Source organism: Raphanus sativus, chromosome 5, assembly GCF_000801105.2.
Source record: "Raphanus sativus cultivar WK10039 chromosome 5, ASM80110v3, whole genome shotgun sequence".
In the NCBI taxonomy this organism is placed as follows: Eukaryota; Viridiplantae; Streptophyta; class Magnoliopsida; order Brassicales; family Brassicaceae; genus Raphanus; species Raphanus sativus.
In genome coordinates, this window is record NC_079515.1 from 5,939,416 (window position 1) to 5,958,389 (window position 18,974).

Below are 18,974 nucleotides of genomic sequence, written 5' to 3' on the forward strand. Positions count from 1 at the left end.
GAAATGAATCTGTGTGTCCAAATGAAATTGTAAAGGATGTCTTGATCACATGATAATGTCTTAATCATACCTTCTGTGTCCAAATGAAATTTGTCTTCTTTACGAAAGCTAATTTGCTTCGCTTCTACTCCACATCACCAATGTTGATTTTAAAGATTTTATAATATGAAATAAATAAAAAGCTAGAGTGGAAGTGGTAGTGTTTTTTATTTATCGAAGTCCTAATGTTAATCAGAGTCTTCTTGAGAGCTATCAGAGTCAAGTTGTTCATCAACACAAAGCAACATCTCATCATCACTAACATTATTTACTACTGCTACACTACTAACTTGCCTTACTTCTTCCACAGCTTCAGAGGATGAAGAATCTCTTTTCTTCACTTCTTCTCCTTCTGCTTCTGATGAAACCTTTGACAGTTCCTTCTCCAAACAATCTTCTTTGGTGTTGCTCTCTTGGGCTGTCTTCACTTCTGAAGCTGGTTCTGTTTGGTTGGTTCCAAGTGGCACGAGTAAGCCTAGGGGGGGTTCATCATCTGATCCCTCTGGAAACCCAGCTTTGTGTACATCTGCTTCTTTGTTGGCTTTACCTTTCACGGCGTTGGGTTTTGTGCAAACGTATAGCGTTTTCTTGAGAAGAACTGTCCCAGGGAACACCATCAGGTTTATTCTTTTGAGATTATCGCGTTCTTCATCATCCATGGTTTTGAAGCCGAAACCGTCAGTCCATGTTTCCACTAAACTTGGCAACGCTGCCACAACAAGATTCTCCACTTTGAGAGACATTAGCATCTGCACCCAAAACGAACAGACAGAGCAAAAGCGTGACATTAGTCTATGGAGCCTCGAGAACAATGACAAGTCGAAAATCTTAAATATTATTACCTCTTCGATGGCAGTCACGAGGATTCTGCACATTCCCTGACGACGATACTTGCTGCATGTAGCTACAAGAGGCATCTCTGCAACACTTACTCCATGCACCCTATGGATGGTTATAATCAAAATGTGAAATTACACTTTCTTGGAGCGTGCAGTTGAAAACTTAATTCATATTACTAAACCTGATGGATGCTACTGAGATCATCACATCGTTCTTTTCCACAACCACTGTGTAAAACCCATCAAAGTCTAACCGCGCAAATTTCGACCTTTCAAGTGCAACAGAAGATTCAGAAAAAAAGGTTCAGAAGATTCAACAGAAGATCGTCAAAAATGTATAGCAAAAATGACGTAAGAAGAGGACGTTACCCCCAGTTGTATAGCACATGAGGTATCATGTCGATACCAGTTCTTGCATCTACCATAGACAGAAAGCATTCCTCCATAATCGATAGAGCTACAGCTAATTTCGAGTTGCATTCAGCCTTCAGCGCCAACCTTCGTGCAGAATGAGCCTTTCCATCTTCTTGAAGACATTTCAAAACCGTCCAAGAAAGACCATCAGCATTTGGATATATGACCCCAACGCGAGAACTGAGACCAGTGTGCACCTGTGCATGACAGCTACTTCTTAAGAAACTAAGATAATTTGCTAACTTGCTAGCTGTATCAACTTCTCATGTTATATAGAGAGACCAAGAACTAGGCATGAGTACTAACCTTCTCGCAACTTTTACCACAGAAGTAGGTTTCTGGAAAAGGTTCTCTCCGTTTACTTACATCTTTCAGACACACTCCATGATCTGATTTAAAAAATACGTAATAGTTATCAGCCATGCTAGACTTCCTATCAATATAACTGGTTTTGCAAAGAGCTAAGCCTAACCAACATCTGCAACTGTGACTGATAGAAGAATGATATCAAACATGATAACACCTTTTCACGTGAAAATAGAAAGTAATCATGTAATTGTAACAGGTGAAAGAGTGGGAGAGGTCATTACATTTATGAGCACACTGAGAACACTTAAAATCCTGAGAGCGGTCAGAAGGAGCATTATCAATAACCAACTCTCTGCATATCCAACATGTGCATCTTGAGCAATACCAACTGCCTTCAGGGAGCACCTTAATTAAAAAAAAAAAGAGCAAAAGTAATTTACTAATTCCCTGCAACTTACATTTGTAAAATTTATAAACCACAAGTTACCTTCATTGCTAAACAAGCCTGATGGAAAGTAGAAGGGCAATTATCACAGCAGATCAGCTCACCTCCATCACCACAAATTCCACAAGAATCATCATTTGGATCATCACCACCATCATACCCTTCCTCTGATCTCGATCCGTTTCTTCTGGCCTTATACTCAGCATACCAAGCTTCCAGCTGACAAGAAGCGAACGGCTTTCCTGATCCCATGAATAGATTCAGACACGGACACCCCTGGTCGAATCCGGCATGTTTCTTGAACTCAGAGAGCGATACAGTCTTGTTGCAGCATGTACATACCACTCCATCTTTAGTCACGATGCCTGTTTTCACAACGTTATCATCATCATCTGGATCTCGTAGCTGGATTACTTCGTCCCTAGAGATTACTTTGGTTGCTATCAACCATGATAACACAGTTCTTGGACCTAAAGCAGACCAGTTCCCTTGACCAAATTGCTTTTCCCCGTTGCTCGTGCTCCGTGGAAGTAGCCTGCACCCTCCCTTATTATTCTTTTTCTTGGTTCTAGCTTTTGATGATTTATCAGCTCTTTTCTTCTTCTGACTTGATCTGATTGCACAGACAACCTTACCTTTGGTTTTAATAACGTCATCATCTTGATTATTACAGTTCTTTCTAGCTTTTTTTCCTCTCTTCTTTGAATTCTTCATCTTATCATTCATCAACCTTTTATCTCCATTTTCCTCTGAGATGATATGGATGTTTCCCATATCTTTATCCTGGCATTCAAGGCTATTGGGGTCCAAGGGAGCTTCGGATCCTTTTTTCGATCTTCCGTGCAACTTCTTCCTCATAAGACTCTCATGGATGCCTTCTGCTATTAACTTTGAAGCTTCAACGACCTTGCTAACACTGTTCTTCTGCTTCTCTTGTCTTGAAGAAGCATTTTTCCTCTCAAGATCAGAACGAATCTCCTGGTTAGCATTCTCTTCATAAACAAGAAGACTGCTCTCAGATACTGTCAGCACACTTTCAGGACAGCCTGAGATCAAGTTTGCATCCTCATGCTTAAACTTGTCTATAACTGAGTTCCTTGCAACTTCAACTTTATTCCCTTTTCTTAAAGAACCAACTTTCTTATCAACGAAGACAGCAGTCACAAAGGGCTCTAAGGTACTCCACCAAAGCGCCCGCGTGTTAGCAAGATCTAATAGCTTCATGTTCTCCTCAATGTCCAACAATGTCAGCGAGAGATCAGACCAAAAGTCATTGATACCTGTCCATTTCTTAGTACCTGTCTCCATTAACTTATGACCAGCTAGCAAGATCTCCCCAAGTGATCTCCAAGCTGACCCAAACTCACGAAACTTCCGTCCTTGCGAAGATACGTACACAGTTTCCGAGTACTTACTATTGGATCTTGGACGCTTCTCGATTTTCCATCTGGAAGAAGCTAGCAACTTGCAAACATACTTGTAGAGAAGAGGACGAGGGTCCTCTTTAGGATCAATCTTCAGACAAGTCTCAGAGATGCTCAACTCATTAGGAGACACTTTAGGTCCCTCTTTCAACTGTAGTTGAGACTTGTCATTATGAGGCGTAGAGAACACTCTGGTTGCGAAGCTCTCCTGAGAGACAGGAGACTCAATTGCCTTTAACTCCTTTCCATCGCATTTTTTCACGTTTTCTGAGACAATGCCACTCAGATAAACTTCTTTCCCCTTTTCCATGCTCTGCTTCAGCAAATACGAGCTCGTCGAGACGCCCTTGCTAGATGATTCCACTAAACGGAGAGGTATCACATCTCTAGCGAAATCAGGCAAACCAGTAAAAGGCGATCCTTTGTTACCAGAGAGCTTGGCTCTTTTGGCTTTTGTGTTGACTTCTGAACCGTCCTTGGAAGCAGAAGATGGCTCAGAGCCTTCTAGTCCACTTGTGACCACGGAGTTGTCATTGTTTGAACTCAGAGAGGAGTTGACATTCTTACTGGAGTCCTCACACTCGAAGCTAATGGCTCCAGTAACGAGACATCTTTTAGTAGCAGTAGTAGCCTTTCCGGAATCACTTGCAAAGAAAACTTCTCTGAATATCTGATGCTCTTCAAACGACCCCTCAAAGCAATCATCTTCTGACATGTCGACCTCAGCTTCAGGAAGCATCTTCACAAACTAAATGCATGTTTCCATTTCAGCTTATATAAAGGGGAGGGAGGTAGTAGTCACCTGCGGTTATAGAATGTAATAGTGACAGATTCATAATCAGAACTTTAGCAGCAAAGATAAGGAAATTACAGTTGGATAAAAACAAGAATCAAACAAGTCATTTTCTATTTTGGCCTAAGTGTGAGATATAAAAAGCAAGTCTACTTATTTCCTTTCAAGATGACACTGGAAACCTACAATCAATTTCACAGAATTAAACAAAAAAACGAGAGGATGAAAACAACAGAACAAGCATACAAGATTATAACAAGCTAATCAGAGCAGATGCACATAGACTTAAAACAAGATAGGGATCCGAGACCCAGAAAGGCCAGATCTTTAAGAATGTCAAAAACCCATAGAGACCAGATTTGAGATGCTTTCTAAGGCTAATTTAGACAGAACCAGAGCTGAAAAAAATGGGGAAAATGGGCATAAGGTTACCAGCATGCAGAAGAAGAAGGGATCAGCAGAGGAGGATCAAATGGTTGTCTGAATCTGACATTTGGGGGTGTATTCCTCGAAGAATGCGAAAGAAGTCTCAGTGCCTCGTGAAAAGTCTCGAACCCCAATCTTCTCTGTCTCTTCTCTCAGCAAGTGGGAAACGCATTTTTCAATTTCACGTTCTCTGCACTCACTCTCTCACACACACTCTCTCTCTCTCTCTATCCTAGATCTCTCTCAAAAAAAAAAAAAAATTCCGACTTTGTTTGTCTCTTTGATTTGTGTTTGGTTAGCTTTTCTGAAATATCGGAAGAACCGAAATCCTAAAAATTGCGAAGGAATGAATTCGATTAACTGATTTCATCTCTAAATCTGCCGCATTTATCACTTTCTACAGTCTCCACTTACCATTGGCTAATTCTCTCTCTCTTTTCCTTTTTTTTTTAATTTTCTTTCTGTTTAAACAAAAAGGCTTCATCTTTATTATTTTAATAATGGGAAAAGGCAGAGAGCCTTCATTTTTCACCGTACGATTCTGTCTCCGTCAACGGAACGGTTATATACAGAATTAAAATCTCAATTTTCTTTATTAAAACTCTATTTTCTTGTTTGACTTTCGTTTTAGTTGGTGACTATGGTTTTTCTTTTGGGGTACATCTTCCATTTAATTTACAGACGATTTTAAGAAGAAAAAAACGTTGTTATATTAATTTTCAGGTTTCTAACGTTCTTATAGTTTTTAATCAAAGACTAAAAAAGTATTTTCTATTTTTTTTTGTTAGTAAATTATGTATTTGTGATATTTGTTCATAAATCTAAATCAAAAACTAAATTTTGCAGTTTTATAACAAAAGAATAAAATAAATAAAATATTCTAATATAAATTTTAATTATCATAATTAAATAGTATAGAGATCAGGGTGGGTATTTCAGTTTTATTAAGGGTTCAGTTTGGTTTATTTGAATCTAAAACAAAATTTAATCATAATCATCTTAAATTAGTTTGGTTTGGTTTGTGTTTGATTTGGTTTTATTTACTTTAGTTTGGTTTGTGTTTGGTTTGTATTTTGTTCTTTTTTAATTTGGTTTTGTCTGTGTTTGCACATTTAGTAGAATTGATTTTTTTTAGTTTTATTCTAGTTTAGTTACAAAAATATAATTTATAAAAACATAAACAAATCATCACTTACACTAAATCACTATTTTCTTCATATTTAAACATAAAGCTAAAACTCATAATAAAAATATATAAAATTTAGTCCAATAGTTTTATATTATTGCTCTCAAACCTAAGATAAATATCATAAGTAATTTTTCGATTTTGATGTTAACATATAGGATTCATATTCTTTTATTTTATTTTAGTTGCGCTTATTTTTATTTAATTAAAAATATTTTTTGTTTAGTTTTAAATATTTAAATATATTAAATTTAATATTATTAGTATATTTAAAATTTTAAACCAAACGACTTAGACATATATTTTGGTTTGGATCCGTTTGGTTTGGTTTGGTTCGTTTTGTTTTTTTTGTTTGCCCACCTTTATAAGGATAGTTCTTTCCGGTTCCTAAATTTTAGCACCCTTAAAAAATTAAAAATAAATTATTATATTCAAAATATATAAAAATATTTGCAATTATAATTTCTACTAAAATATTTTTTTTGAAAAAATAGAATTCCGCGTTGTTATTGTTTATTCCTAACTTGATCTGTGACCGTCTGAATTTTTGTTTTCACTATAATTTTCTTTATATATATATATATAATTGTAAATTTCAATGTATTACAAAATTGTTAATATAACATTTTAAACATAACAATTTTATTTATTATTTTGAATATTTATATTTTGTGATTTAATCATCTATTATATTACAATGTATCATATAGAAAAATCTAATATTTATAACTAATTAGATTTATATATGTGGGTGGATCATTTAATGTTTTATTTATATATTATATAAATTTATTAGGATGTGTGCTTTTTTACTTTATTTTTTATAACTAATAAATTGAAAAATATTTAATATGTTAATACAAAATCTATTAGAAAATATATTGAAAATTTAATTTGGTTAAGATTCGATTAAGGAAATCTATTATTTAAATTATGAAAAAATATTAGATTCTTAAATCTTTTATTTAAATTAATAAAATATATTAGATGCTTAAATATATTATCTAAATTAGGAAAAGACAAACTTACATAAATATAAGTTCAATAAATATCATAATGGAATTCAAATGTAAAGAAATGATAAAACAAATGGACATTTTTATTTTGTATTTCTGTTTTAATAATATAAATGGAAACAAAATTAATATGGATACAATTTTACAATAAAAATTCAACTTAATTGGTATCAATTTTGTGGAACAACAAATTCAGCATCATTATGTCAAGAAAAAAAAATAGTCTTTCAATTAATTAGTGGGGTAAATATTTTATTATTAGTAAACAAATAACATTGTTAATAGCAAAATTGCATTAGATAAAATAAAATATGAAGTTAAGATTCCGACTTTCTAAAATGAAGAAAAATCTTCAACCACAATTCAATTTGTTGCTAGCTAAGAAATATATACAGAAACGTTTTTTTTTTGTTTTTCTAAAACAGAAAAAAATGTTTGCTACATAAAAAATACGAATTATAAAAGAAATTATCTTGGCAAAAGAAATTATGATATATTGGAATTCGTTATGGTCAATCAGCTTAAGCAAAGTATATCACATGGCAATCACACGAAGCAAAATATAACAAACTAGAATCATAGCAGCATAAGAACCAAAACATATTCATCATTGATGTTACTCCCAAACTCACAAAACTCGATGAGAACTTTGTCTTGAAAGGTCAATTTTCAAAACGTAAATGCATAAAGTTTTAAACATAAACAATGAATTTAAAGCAACATAAACAAAATCATGTAAAGAACTTTAAGCAGCATAAGCAAAAATATTTGGTGAAAAGAAAAATCTTCAACCATAACTCAATTTGTTGTTGGCCTACAGAAATGCACAAAATATGTTATTGCAAGATGATGAGACAATATTGTCATCCTGGACATCTCGACCCGCTGGACGCTTTTCAATGGTGTATAAAGACAATCCCTTCGCCAATGCTCGTTCCAGTTGCCTGAACTTCTTCCCCAATAGGATCCACACACGAACTCCCATTTCAAAAGCGGCTTCTTGCAAGAACTGTGGAGCGTTGTACCATGAAGTCAAATCATGCTTGGAGCGACCACGAGCTGGTGCCTCGTTCAGAGCCGCTTAATCCTGAAGCAGTAGAGCATAAGAAAATTGAAGTCAAACCCAAAGAGGAGAAGCATAAACATTACTTTGATACAACTCTACGAGATCCCAACGACAACTTTGTGCGGAGTGGACAGTCTCAAAAGAATGTAAGTGTCTGGGAGTTGGAGTCAGAGAAGGAGGATCATCCATCCAACTTTGACTGTCTTCCCATAGGACCTCCTCCTCCATTCATTGAGTATTCATATTGAAATGTTTACTATTCAACGTTATAGGTCAGAATCAAAAGACTAGTTCTGAGATGTTTAAGTCAGTGACTCAGTGTATACCCTGGTAAAGAATCATGTTGTCCCTGAGGCATGTTAAAATTTAACATGAAAAATTGATGTTTAACTTTAAAACTAAGATGCAAACAAATTAAAGAAAAATGATGCTTGTATCACTAAGATTCAGGATAAGCATGTGGAAAAAAATCAATTAAGCAACTCCAAAACAGATTCTAAAGAAAATAATATCAATTAAGCAACAAAAGCTACGGAATAGAAAAAAAACCTAAAAATACATTTTCATTAAATGAAATAGTGAGTTTTAATAAATTATTTACAAAGTTAACACTTTCATTTTATTAAATTATAAGCTAATACCATTTTAAAAATTTTAATAAATAGCAAAAAATTTCATATGATGTATTTGTAAACAAAGTTATACTATAACTTATGTCATAATATTAAAAAATGTCAATTTATTATTAAATATTTATAATAAAAACTAAAATACTTCTAAAAAATTTTAGTTATTTTCATATTTTGTAATAATTAGTTTAATTGCTGATATTTTTTCTCATAACAGAGTGAATGCCATAAGAATTATTTTGAGTATTCCATCACTCCGCAAGTTTTATTTTTTCCGCCGCTTAATTATTTTTTCTACGGTTTAACTATTATTTCTACAATTCCGTGATTAGCGACGATTACCGATCGGAGCCTAAGTATTTATTAGAGATTCAATGCGTCGTTAAATATAGTTTTTGTATTAAAACATACTGCTCCTTAAGCTTAAACTGTGATTTTTTTACTGAGACTGAACATTTTAAATATCAGCATTACGATTTGTTTCCCCTCCTAAAAATTAGTTCAAAAGATCAAAGTAATAAGTGGAGTGGAGTTTTAATTAATCTGGTTTATTAGCATTGATCTAAGATGAATTTTGTCTATAAATTTTTCACAAAACAAAAATTGTCTATAAATCTTGTGCTCAAAGGTATCATATCCGTCTTTAATCTTCATTAGTCTGGATTATGAGGAATGATATTTTTTTGTCTTTTGGGTTGAGAGTGGATAACGAAAATAGTATTTTATTTTGTGATCCAATTGGTTAACCATGACACTTGGCCTGGATGATCCGACGACATACTATTCAAACGACCTTCGTAGGCGCCACTAATTCAAGATATATACTAAACATCCAAATGTCATTTGAGATATATTTAATGAAAATATTAAAATAAAATGAATATTATGATTTTTGGGTTTCGAATCCTGATCAAACCATATATAACTGGTACAGGCGAAAAAAGGAAGACGAGTCCACCGGCTTTGAGGCAAGATCTTTAGCCCTATCAATAATTTTCATGTAGTCACACTCATAATCCTTTTTGGTTAACGAATAGTGTGTGAAAGCTATTTAGAGAATGGGAGTTGATACTTTTTTGACCCGTTAACACAACCACAAACCAATTCGAACACTATTTAGAAAAGAATATCCCGGTTCATGCATACATTCATCTGGTTTACTCTGCTACAAGTGTCAAGTTGCTACAAACAACAACACGTGCATGAACTATATCAAGAACCGGGACGTGATCTCGTTGTCCTAATACCCTTTTTTCCCGCCAACCAAACGCCGTCTTAGTTTACCCAAAAACAAACGGAAGCAGTGGGGGGGACTTGTTTTCATGTGGAACGATCAGTCAAGATTCAATTTTTGGGTACCCGAAAGCAACTTGATCCTCTCTCAGACTCATATGGTATTAATGTCTTATATGCTGATTCTATATGTGCCTGATATTCTCAGTCCTTGTTTAAACAAATTCGTAATTGGTGTATGACCGCATCAACTAAGGGACACAGGAACTACGAAGCTTTGTTGCAACGTTGGTTTGCTTCGAGGGCGTAAACTGTGTTTTCTAACCTCTCTGTTCTTGGGTTTTCATGTAAAAGGCATAAAGACCTAAAAAAATATGTTTGATGTACAAACGTTAGTTTTCTTTGAATAAATTTTACAGATATTAAAAAAAAACTATCTACTCATTTAATCAATTCTTTATATTATTATATATAAATTTATTAGGATGTGTGTTTTTTTTACTTTATTATTTTTAATTAATAAATTGAAAAATAGTTAGTACGTTAATACAAAATCTATTAGGAAATCTATTGAAAATCTATTTTGGTTAAGATTCGATTAAGAAAATCTATTATTTAAATTATGAAAATATATTAGATGCTTAAATCTGTTATTTAAATTAATAAAAGATATTAGATGCTTAAATGTATTATCTATATTAGGAAAAGACAAACATACATAAATACAAGTTCAATATATATCTTAATGGCATTCAAATATAAATAAATGATAAAAGTTGACATTTTATTTTATATTTCTATTTTAATAATATAGATGGGAACAAAATCAATATATTTACAATTTGAAAATTAAAAAAATCAACTTAATTGGTATCAGTTTTGTGGAACAAAAAATTCAGCATCATTATGTCAAGAAAATAAAATAGTCTTTCAATTAGTTAGTGGGATAAATATTTTATTGTAAAATAATAACATTGTTAATAGCAAAATTGCATAGATAAAATAAAACATGAAGTTAAGATTCCGACTTTCTATATACATAAAAGGTTTTTTGTGCTAAAACAGAAAAAAAAATTTGCTACATGAAAAAAGTATGATATATTGGAATTCATTATGGTCAATCAGCTTTAGCAAAGTATATCGCATGTCAATCACACGAAGCAAAATATAACAAACTAGAATCATAGCAGCATATGAACCAAAACATTAAAAAAAGGAACCAAAACATATTCATCATTGATGTTACTGCCAAACTCACAAAACTCGATAAGAACTTTGTCTTAAAAGGTCAATTTATTCTAACGTAAATGCATGGAGTTTTAAACACAAACAAAGAATTTAGAATAACATAAACTAAATCCTGTAAAGAACTTTAAGCAGCATAGGCAAAAATATTTGGTGAAAAGAAAAGTCTTCAACCATAATTCAATTTGTTGTTGGCCTATAGAAATGCACAAAATATGTTATTGCAAGATGATGAGGAATATGAACTGTAAAACAAAAGAATTTGGTAAAAGGGATCATGATATAAATCATGAGTAGTTTCTTGTTAATGCAGTCTAAAAGTTAAGTTTGTATTTATTTTGATTTAGCTTCATTTTTATCATTAGTGCTAAGTTTTTTTCTGTTTCTTTTTAGTTTTATTTGTTTTGATGTTTTGTTTTTCTATAAAATACATCAAGAAGATCCTTTTGCCAGTGCCAAATAGAAATGATCTTATCAAAGAGAAAGAAAGATTCAAGCTTCATGTGGTTTAGTTTTTTATGGTTCACTTTGTAGGTCGGCCTTCAATGGTGTATCTATTTTAGGCTCAAATTGCATCATCAAACAAAGCTCAAATCCCTGCTTCACTGCCATGGTGGAGGAGAAACAAACCCCAATGTAAGTTTTCTTTACTGGTTTACTTTGGTTTAGTAGGAAAATCCTTGGTTCGATTTCAATGGCTGATGATTTTAATGGTTTAGAAGGTTCAATCTTTCTTAGGGTTGTTTTAGAAAGGTTCGGCCTTTAGAAAGGTTCGATCTTTTGTTATATAGAGGCACAATATCCCTTGCTTGTTTCTTGCACAGAAGAAGAAGAAGAAAGAATCCCGCTTCTCTACGGAATATAGAGAGAATCCCTTCACCAACGCAAGGTCAAACTCGAGTTTCTTCGCTGATAGGATCGACAGACGAACTTTGGTTGCTTGTAAGAACTGTGGTGCAGCTGACCACAATTCCAAGTCCTGTATGGAAAGGCCCCGGCAGACCCGGTTCTTTCATAAGCCAGAGAAAGCTAATGCTTTAGGCCACTTAATTTTTTACAAAAATTGAGGCCACATAACAAACTTCGATAATAATCTAATGGCGACATTTCTAAACATTCACTCTATTTTACAGATCTTATTTTTTTTACAGTTTGTTGATTTTCATTTTCTTCTCCATTCTTTTTCTAATCATTTCTCTATCTTACAAATTTATAAATCTAAAAGAAGAGTAACAATTAACAAGTCAATGCACAATCTTTCAAACAAGTAAAATAGCTTTAATTAATTGTGAATTCCTTCTAGTTCTGTGATTTTTTTTAATGAAATGTATAATGTAAAAAACTAAAAACTAAGGGCCACATTTATATTTAATTTGCTTTAGGCCTCTATAATAACAGGGACGGCACTGGGCCCCAGTCTTCTTCAGCATTCAAGGAGGCTCCAGCTGCTTCACTTCCCTGCAAGAGGTTGAAAACAAGGGTTCCATCTGAAGTGAAAAGGATAGTTCCACTCAAACCAGAGCCCCAGAGGTGGGATTTAGACATGATTACGCTAGTCCTGATGAGAATTTTGAGGTCAGTGGCAAGATCCAAAACCAGAAGACTTCGTGGGGACATGATCAAAGCCAAAACAAGCTGGTGTCGCAGGCTCTAGAGAAAGAGCAAGAGGAAGAGGAAGAGCAAAAGGAGTTTTCAGCGAGTTATTTGTTGGGAGAGGAGCTAAAAGCTTTTAAGCAGTTTATGAAAAACTTGCACGAGGAATAGAATGAGTTGGAGAAGCAACAAGATAATCTAAAGAAAGATAATCCTGGCATTGGGTATATATTGAACAAAAAAATGGGGTATCAAGATGGCAAAGGGCTTGGAAAAAGGAAGATGAGATACTTGAGCCTCTCTTGGTTACTCAATTGCTCAAGCACATGGGCTTGGATGGTGCTGTCTGTTTCATAGAGAACAATAAGAACATCATTAACGGGTAGCTTAAGAGGAGTATGCTTATTAAAATTAATATAATAGTCTATGGGTCCTATAATGGACCCATAAAAATGTAACAACCAGCGCAGCAACTGCTTATTTAAGTGCCAGCATTTGCACTGTTTGCGGGTTCTACTAACACGTGACAGCAGGCAATTGATTCTATTTTTAATTTTTTTTAATTACACAGAAAATAAAATAAAAAATAAAAAAAATTAAACACCCCCTCTTAGGCCACTTGGGTTAATGATGATCATGTTGACTAGTTCGAATTTCTGCACTGTGTTTTGATTCTTGGTCTATGATTAGCGATATCACTTTTTTAGTAGTTTACATCTTTCAAGCTATCGAATCAGAGACCTAAGTTGATATTTTTGTTTTAATATTGGTTTTCAGGGAAACCTTGCATTGATGAGAAAGATGTTACTAACAGAGGCGGACACACGTGATGAGGTGTGGGTTCAATTGACACCACAAAAACTACAAAGCTTATTATTTGTAAGCTATATCACAGTTACATCTCAGCGCAGTTGGTAAGAAACTCTATCTCTGAACCCCCAAACCAGAGTTTGAATCTCTCCCAAAGCACCTTTGAACCCCAGAGATATTTTTTTGCTGGGTCCGCCGCTGGTTACTAACAAGGCTAGAGCAAATGAAAGAAACATGCGCAAGGACCGTCCACCACCACCGCTATGGAGGAGCAGCACCACCGCAGAACAACATGGGAGGAGGTCCACCAAATGCAAGATGGTCAGGTAACAACAACAACTACCAGCAGCAGAGTGGTGGAATGCAGCAGCCACAGTACCAGAACAACTATCCACCTAACCGGGATGGCAGCGGGAACCCGTACCAGGAAACTTCGGGACATGATCAAGAGCAAGAGAATTCGTTAGCGAGATATTTGTTGGGAGATGAGGAGCTAGCAGCATTTAAGCAGTTTCAAAACTCGCACGAGGGACCACCACCACCGAACACGGGAGAACAAAGGCCTCAGCCAAACTATGGAGAAGCACCAGGAGCTCCAGCGCAGAAAAACAGGGGAGAAGGTCCACCAAATGCAGGATGTTCAGGAAACAACAACAACGACCAGGAGCAGGGTGGTGGAACGCAGCAGCCACAGCAGCAGAACAACTATCCACCTAAACGTGATGGCAGCGGGAACCCATTCCAAGGTTAAAGTAGTTGGAACCATTCGTAGGTTTTCTTTTAATCATGCATTCTGGACATGTATACATAATCTGATGAAGTGATTGAGAGTACAGTAGCAAGACTTAAACGCCTTTTTGTCTTCAGTGTTTTGTCTGGTTTTGGGTGGAGAGCAGGAATGTAGTACATCTTATTGCATTTCCGCGTCTGATTCTTCTTATAGATAAAAGCAAGAATGTAGTATATATTTGATACCTGATCGTTGTGTCTTGTCTTGCTTATTTTGTGGCGCTCTTATTCTGATTAAAAGAAAATAGAGATAAGAACCTACATCTCTGTTATACGTAAAAATGAGTTGCATCATCTCTTGGGTATAAGTTGCATTTTATCTGCCTACAAACAAGTGAATTGTACTTGTTTTGTATTATTGGAGCTTTATGTTTTTCAGTTTTCTTATTTCAATGTGATACATGGCAAAAGAAGTGAGAAAGCGAAAGACGATAATTTCCCTTCTCAATGTCTCACCTTTTTCTTCCTTCTCTTTTTGTAAACAAAATTTATTTTATGTTGAAAGAAATTAGTTAATAACATTAGCAGAGGATTTGAGAAAATAAGAAACAGAACTCTTTTTTCTCAAAAAAAAAAAAAAGAAACAGAACTCTTTAGCTTTTATTCTTATAAGACAGCTTAATGTTGTTGAGTATTTATTAGAGCTTCAATGTGTCGTTAAAGATAGCTGTTTCCCCTCCTGAAAATTCATTCCAATGATCAAAGTAATAAGTGGAGTGGAACTTTTAATTAATCTGGTTTATTAGCATTGATATTACGTGGAATGATATTTTTTGTCTTTTATTGTGTGATCCAATTGGTTACCATGACACTTGTCCTGGATGATCAGACGACATAATACTAAGATCATCATCTATATCCAGAATACTTTTGTCATCTAATAATACTAATTCAAAAGACCTTCGTAGGCCATTAATTCAAGATATATACTAAACATCCAAATGCCAGTTGAGATATATATCTCATGAAAATATTCAAATAAAATGAATACTATGATTTTTGGGTTTCAAATCCTGATCAAACCATACATAACTGGTCTGGGAAAGGAAGACAATTCTACAGGCTTCGAGGCAAGACCGCAAGATCCTGGATTCTTCTTTGAGTTAATAGATTCACTCCAACCCCAAATAATGATATCTTCGTGCATACAAAATCATGCACAACGCTATCTTTAGCCCGATCAATAATTTTCATGTGGTCATAATCCATTTTGATTAACGAATAATGTTTGGAAAGCTATTTAGAGAGTGGGAGTTGGTAGTTTGTTGACCCGCTAACACAACCACAAATCATTTTGAACACTATTTTAGAAAATAATATCCCGGTTCATGCATACATTCATCTGGTTTACTCTGCTACAAGTGTCAACAACAACACGTGCATGAACTATATCAAGAACCGGGACGTGATCTCGTTGTCCTAATGCCCTTTTTTTTCCGCCAACCACACGCCGTCTTAGTTTACTCGAAAGCAAAGTGGGACCATTAGGCTTTATCCAATACGATGACGTGTAAAACTCAAAGTAAAGCCATCGCCACGTACTACCAATCAAGACGCGCCATGTCTTCACGAACTGTTTTTCCCCAGTGCTTACGTCATTGCACACGTCATACTTGTACGTCTATCTTTTGATCAAAATGATAGAAAGTAAAGTCGCAAGTGGCGTCGTCACTAGTCGCAGCGCACTATTTTAACCCCACAAGTGACACTCCTTTCCTCTTCACTAAACTCCAACTCCATTATTCAATATACAATCTTCGTGACTCTACAGTTCTCTCTCTCGCTCGAATCTTAGAAACTATGGCTTCATCTACTAAAACGGTACGTCATCGTTCGTTCCCTCCTCGACGTAACGGATATTTTTTATTATTATTTTGGAGTTTATCTGATGATCAGAGGCTGTCTAATAGGTTATGATCCCTATTGCTCACGGTACTGAGCCTCTAGAAGCGGTGGCGATGATCACCGTCTTGCGGAGAGGTGGTGCTGATGTGACGGTGGCGTCTGTCGAGGATAAAGTTGGCGTCGATGCTTGTCATGGCATCAAGATGGTCGCTGATACTCTCCTCTCCGATATCACCGACTCTATTTTCGACCTTATTGTTCTCCCCGTAAGTTTGTTTCTATAATCAAATTACCACTAGCGATATTCAATACTCCCTGGAAATAACTTTGGTTGTACAAAGCTTTAATTTCTTTTATGCATGAATAAAACTAGTTCATAGAATTTCACCAAAAAAAAAAACTAGTTCATAGAATAATTGCTTTAATGTTTTTTTAAAAAATATTTCAGAGTTGTTTTGCTGATATTAGTATTTGATTATATGATTGATAAAAAGGGAGGGCTTCCCGGTGGCGAGACTCTTAAGAACTGCAAACCATTAGAGAACATGGTGAAGAAACAAGACACAGATGGAAGACTCAACGCAGCTATCTGTTGTGCTCCTGCTTTGGCTCTTGGTACTTGGGGTCTTCTAGAGGGCAAAACAGTAAGAGTCATAAGCGATCAAACACCAAACAACGGTTACTTATTGTTTTCAGTTCTTGTTGTGGATTAACCTGGGGTCACTTTGCAGGCAACGGGTTACCCTGTTTTCATGGAGAAACTTGCGGCTACTTGTGCAACTGCTAGTGAGTCAAGAGTGGAGATAGATGGAAGGATTGTGACAAGTCGAGGACCAGGAACCACCATTGAATTCTCCATCACTCTTATTGAGCAGTTGTTTGGGAAAGACAAAGCTGATGAAGTCTCTAATATCTTGGTATGCTTTTTTCTCTCAACTTTTATTTCATGAATCTGGACACGGACACAGATCTTAAATGATTAGTTTCCATTAGAAGCAATATATATAGTAGTAATTAAGCTATGGTGTTCAAACTTTGCTTTGTTGTCTCCTCTTGGACTTACTTGTTCTGTTACTTGATATCAGCTGGTTCGTCCTAATCCTGGTGAGGAGTTTACCTTTACCGAGCTTAACCAAACCAACTGGTCGTTCGAAGATACTCCACAGGTAGATATGTTCATAGGCCTCTCTACTTGGTCATGTAACATATTCCAAGACAGTCTCTGTTTTGTGGTCAAATAGATTCCTAGGAACATGCTGTGTTGTAAAGCTTTTGTCTTTCTTTATCAATAGTCGTTTACAAAAGTCAGAAAGATAATGGTTTCCTGTTTCAGATTCTTGTCCCCATTGCAGAGGACTCTGAGGAGATCGAAGCTATTGCACTTGTAGATATCCTGAGGAGGGTAAAAGCAAATGTCGTGATAGCTGCAGTTGGTAACAGTTTAGAAGTGGTAGGATCTCGCAAATGTAAGCTAGTTGCAGATGTGCTTCTTGATGAGGTTGCAGAGAAGTCGTTCGATCTGATTGTGTTGCCAGTAAGTGTGCTTACTTTCAAAGATTTTCATTGTAAAAAAAATAAAAATCTAACTACTTTGATGTAACACATTCAGGGAGGTCTTAAAGGTGCTCCAAGATTGGCAAGCTGCGAGAAACTGGTGAATATGTTAAAGAAACAAACGGAAGCAAACAAACCATATGGAGGAATCTGCGCATCACCTGTTTACGTCTTTGAGCATCATGGTTTACTCAAGGTATTCAGTAGTTGAATTGTGAAAACGTTAATATCATTCTTGTTGTTATATTACTTAAAACTGAGACATGTTTTTGTATAGGGTAAGAAGGCAACTACCCACCCAGTGGTGAGCGACAAACTTTCAGACCAGAGCCACGTTGAGCACAGAGTTGTTGTGGACGGGAATGTGATAACGAGCAGAGCTCCAGGGACTGCTATGGAGTTTGCACTTGCTATCGTTGAGAAGTTTTACGGGCGAGAGAAAGCGCTTCAGCTCGCCAAGGGAACACTTGTGTAAATTCTGAAGTATGAAAAATGTGTGTGTGGGGGGGGGGAGGGGAGCAAGGGACGTTAATAAAAGGGCCTTTTTATTTATCTTTCTGTTGTTGATGATGAGTGGCTTTGTAATGTGAGCTTTTGGCTGAATGGAGTGTGGATTTTACGTCTTTAATAATTGAATAAATAAAGGTTATTCTACTGAGTTTTTGTCGAATCATTAACTTCTGCTAGTGTTAACAAACTCTTTTGTAAGACGTAAATTACCTTCAATCTAAAGTACGGATTGTGGTTAGATATGTGAACTCACCGGGTTTTTTCTCCGAAAGAATGGTGATCCTTGTAGGCTTTGGTTTGTAATGATCGGTTTCAAACGCTTTAATAAATTCATAGACGAAAAAACGAATTATTAAGTTAAATTCCAGTGAAAATACATTAAACATGAACATTAATCATTTGAACAAAATAATTCTCCGAAAATCACCAGATCATAGTTTATAAACACTAGGTGTTTAGCCCGCACTTGCGGGCATAATTCATTTATAGATATTTATTAAGAAATGTACTATTACAAAATTATATTCCATCCGTTTCCAAAAAATATGTGTTTTAGAAAAAAAAATTGTTTTTAAAAGATTCATATTTTACATTTTTAATATATGTAATAATAATAAATTGCAAAATTCAAAACATTAATCGTGTTTACTGAATTTTGATTGTTTAAAAATCATTATAATGCTAAACACAGAAAACAATGAATTATTGGTAAAATTTTACGTGTTTTCTTAATAAGTGTGAAAACTCTAAAATATAAATCTTTTAGAAACGGAGAGAGTACTATTTTATGAATCTTTTATTTTCTTGAT

General features: G+C 35.0%; 2 protein-coding genes across 2 annotated transcripts; one reads left to right on the top strand and one right to left on the bottom strand.

Moving 5' to 3' along the window:
• Positions 1-183: 183 nt before the first annotated feature.
• On the bottom strand, positions 184-5,140 carry LOC108863549 (increased DNA methylation 1). Its single transcript, XM_018638011.2, has 8 exons — positions 4,696-5,140; positions 2,089-4,272; positions 1,883-2,006; positions 1,599-1,681; positions 1,248-1,489; positions 1,061-1,147; positions 882-981; positions 184-788 (listed from the first exon to the last, which is right to left on the bottom strand). The coding sequence occupies exons 2-8, from the start codon at positions 4,207-4,209 to the stop codon at positions 228-230; spliced, it is 3,318 nt and encodes a 1,105-aa protein (XP_018493513.2). The 5' UTR covers positions 4,210-4,272; positions 4,696-5,140; the 3' UTR covers positions 184-227.
• A 10,780-nt stretch (positions 5,141-15,920) lies between these two features.
• On the top strand, positions 15,921-18,313 carry LOC108835883 (protein DJ-1 homolog A). The gene is made up of 8 exons (XM_018609106.2): positions 15,921-16,077; positions 16,167-16,367; positions 16,596-16,745; positions 16,833-17,018; positions 17,187-17,267; positions 17,435-17,635; positions 17,711-17,851; positions 17,933-18,313. Exons 1-8 carry the CDS (start codon positions 16,057-16,059, stop codon positions 18,128-18,130), a joined length of 1,179 nt encoding a protein of 392 aa, XP_018464608.1. The 5' UTR covers positions 15,921-16,056; the 3' UTR covers positions 18,131-18,313.
• Positions 18,314-18,974: the final 661 nt, after the last annotated feature.

Bases quoted from the DNA above. Each gene is read 5' to 3' on its own strand.
- LOC108863549 (XM_018638011.2), bottom strand. From the start codon at position 4,209: ATGCTTCCTGAAGCTGAGGTCGACATGTCAGAAGATGATTGCTTTGAG. The intron at 1,682-1,882 runs GTAATGACCTCT...TTTTTAAATCAG, and splicing joins TTCTCAGTGTGCTCATAAAT to ATCATGGAGTGTGTCTGAAA. The intron at 789-881 runs GTAATAATATTT...TTTTGGGTGCAG, and splicing joins TCGTGACTGCCATCGAAGAG to ATGCTAATGTCTCTCAAAGT.
- LOC108835883 (XM_018609106.2), top strand. From the start codon at position 16,057: ATGGCTTCATCTACTAAAACG. The intron at 16,368-16,595 runs GTAAGTTTGTTT...ATTGATAAAAAG, and splicing joins TCGACCTTATTGTTCTCCCC to GGAGGGCTTCCCGGTGGCGA. The intron at 16,746-16,832 runs GTAAGAGTCATA...GTCACTTTGCAG, and splicing joins GTCTTCTAGAGGGCAAAACA to GCAACGGGTTACCCTGTTTT.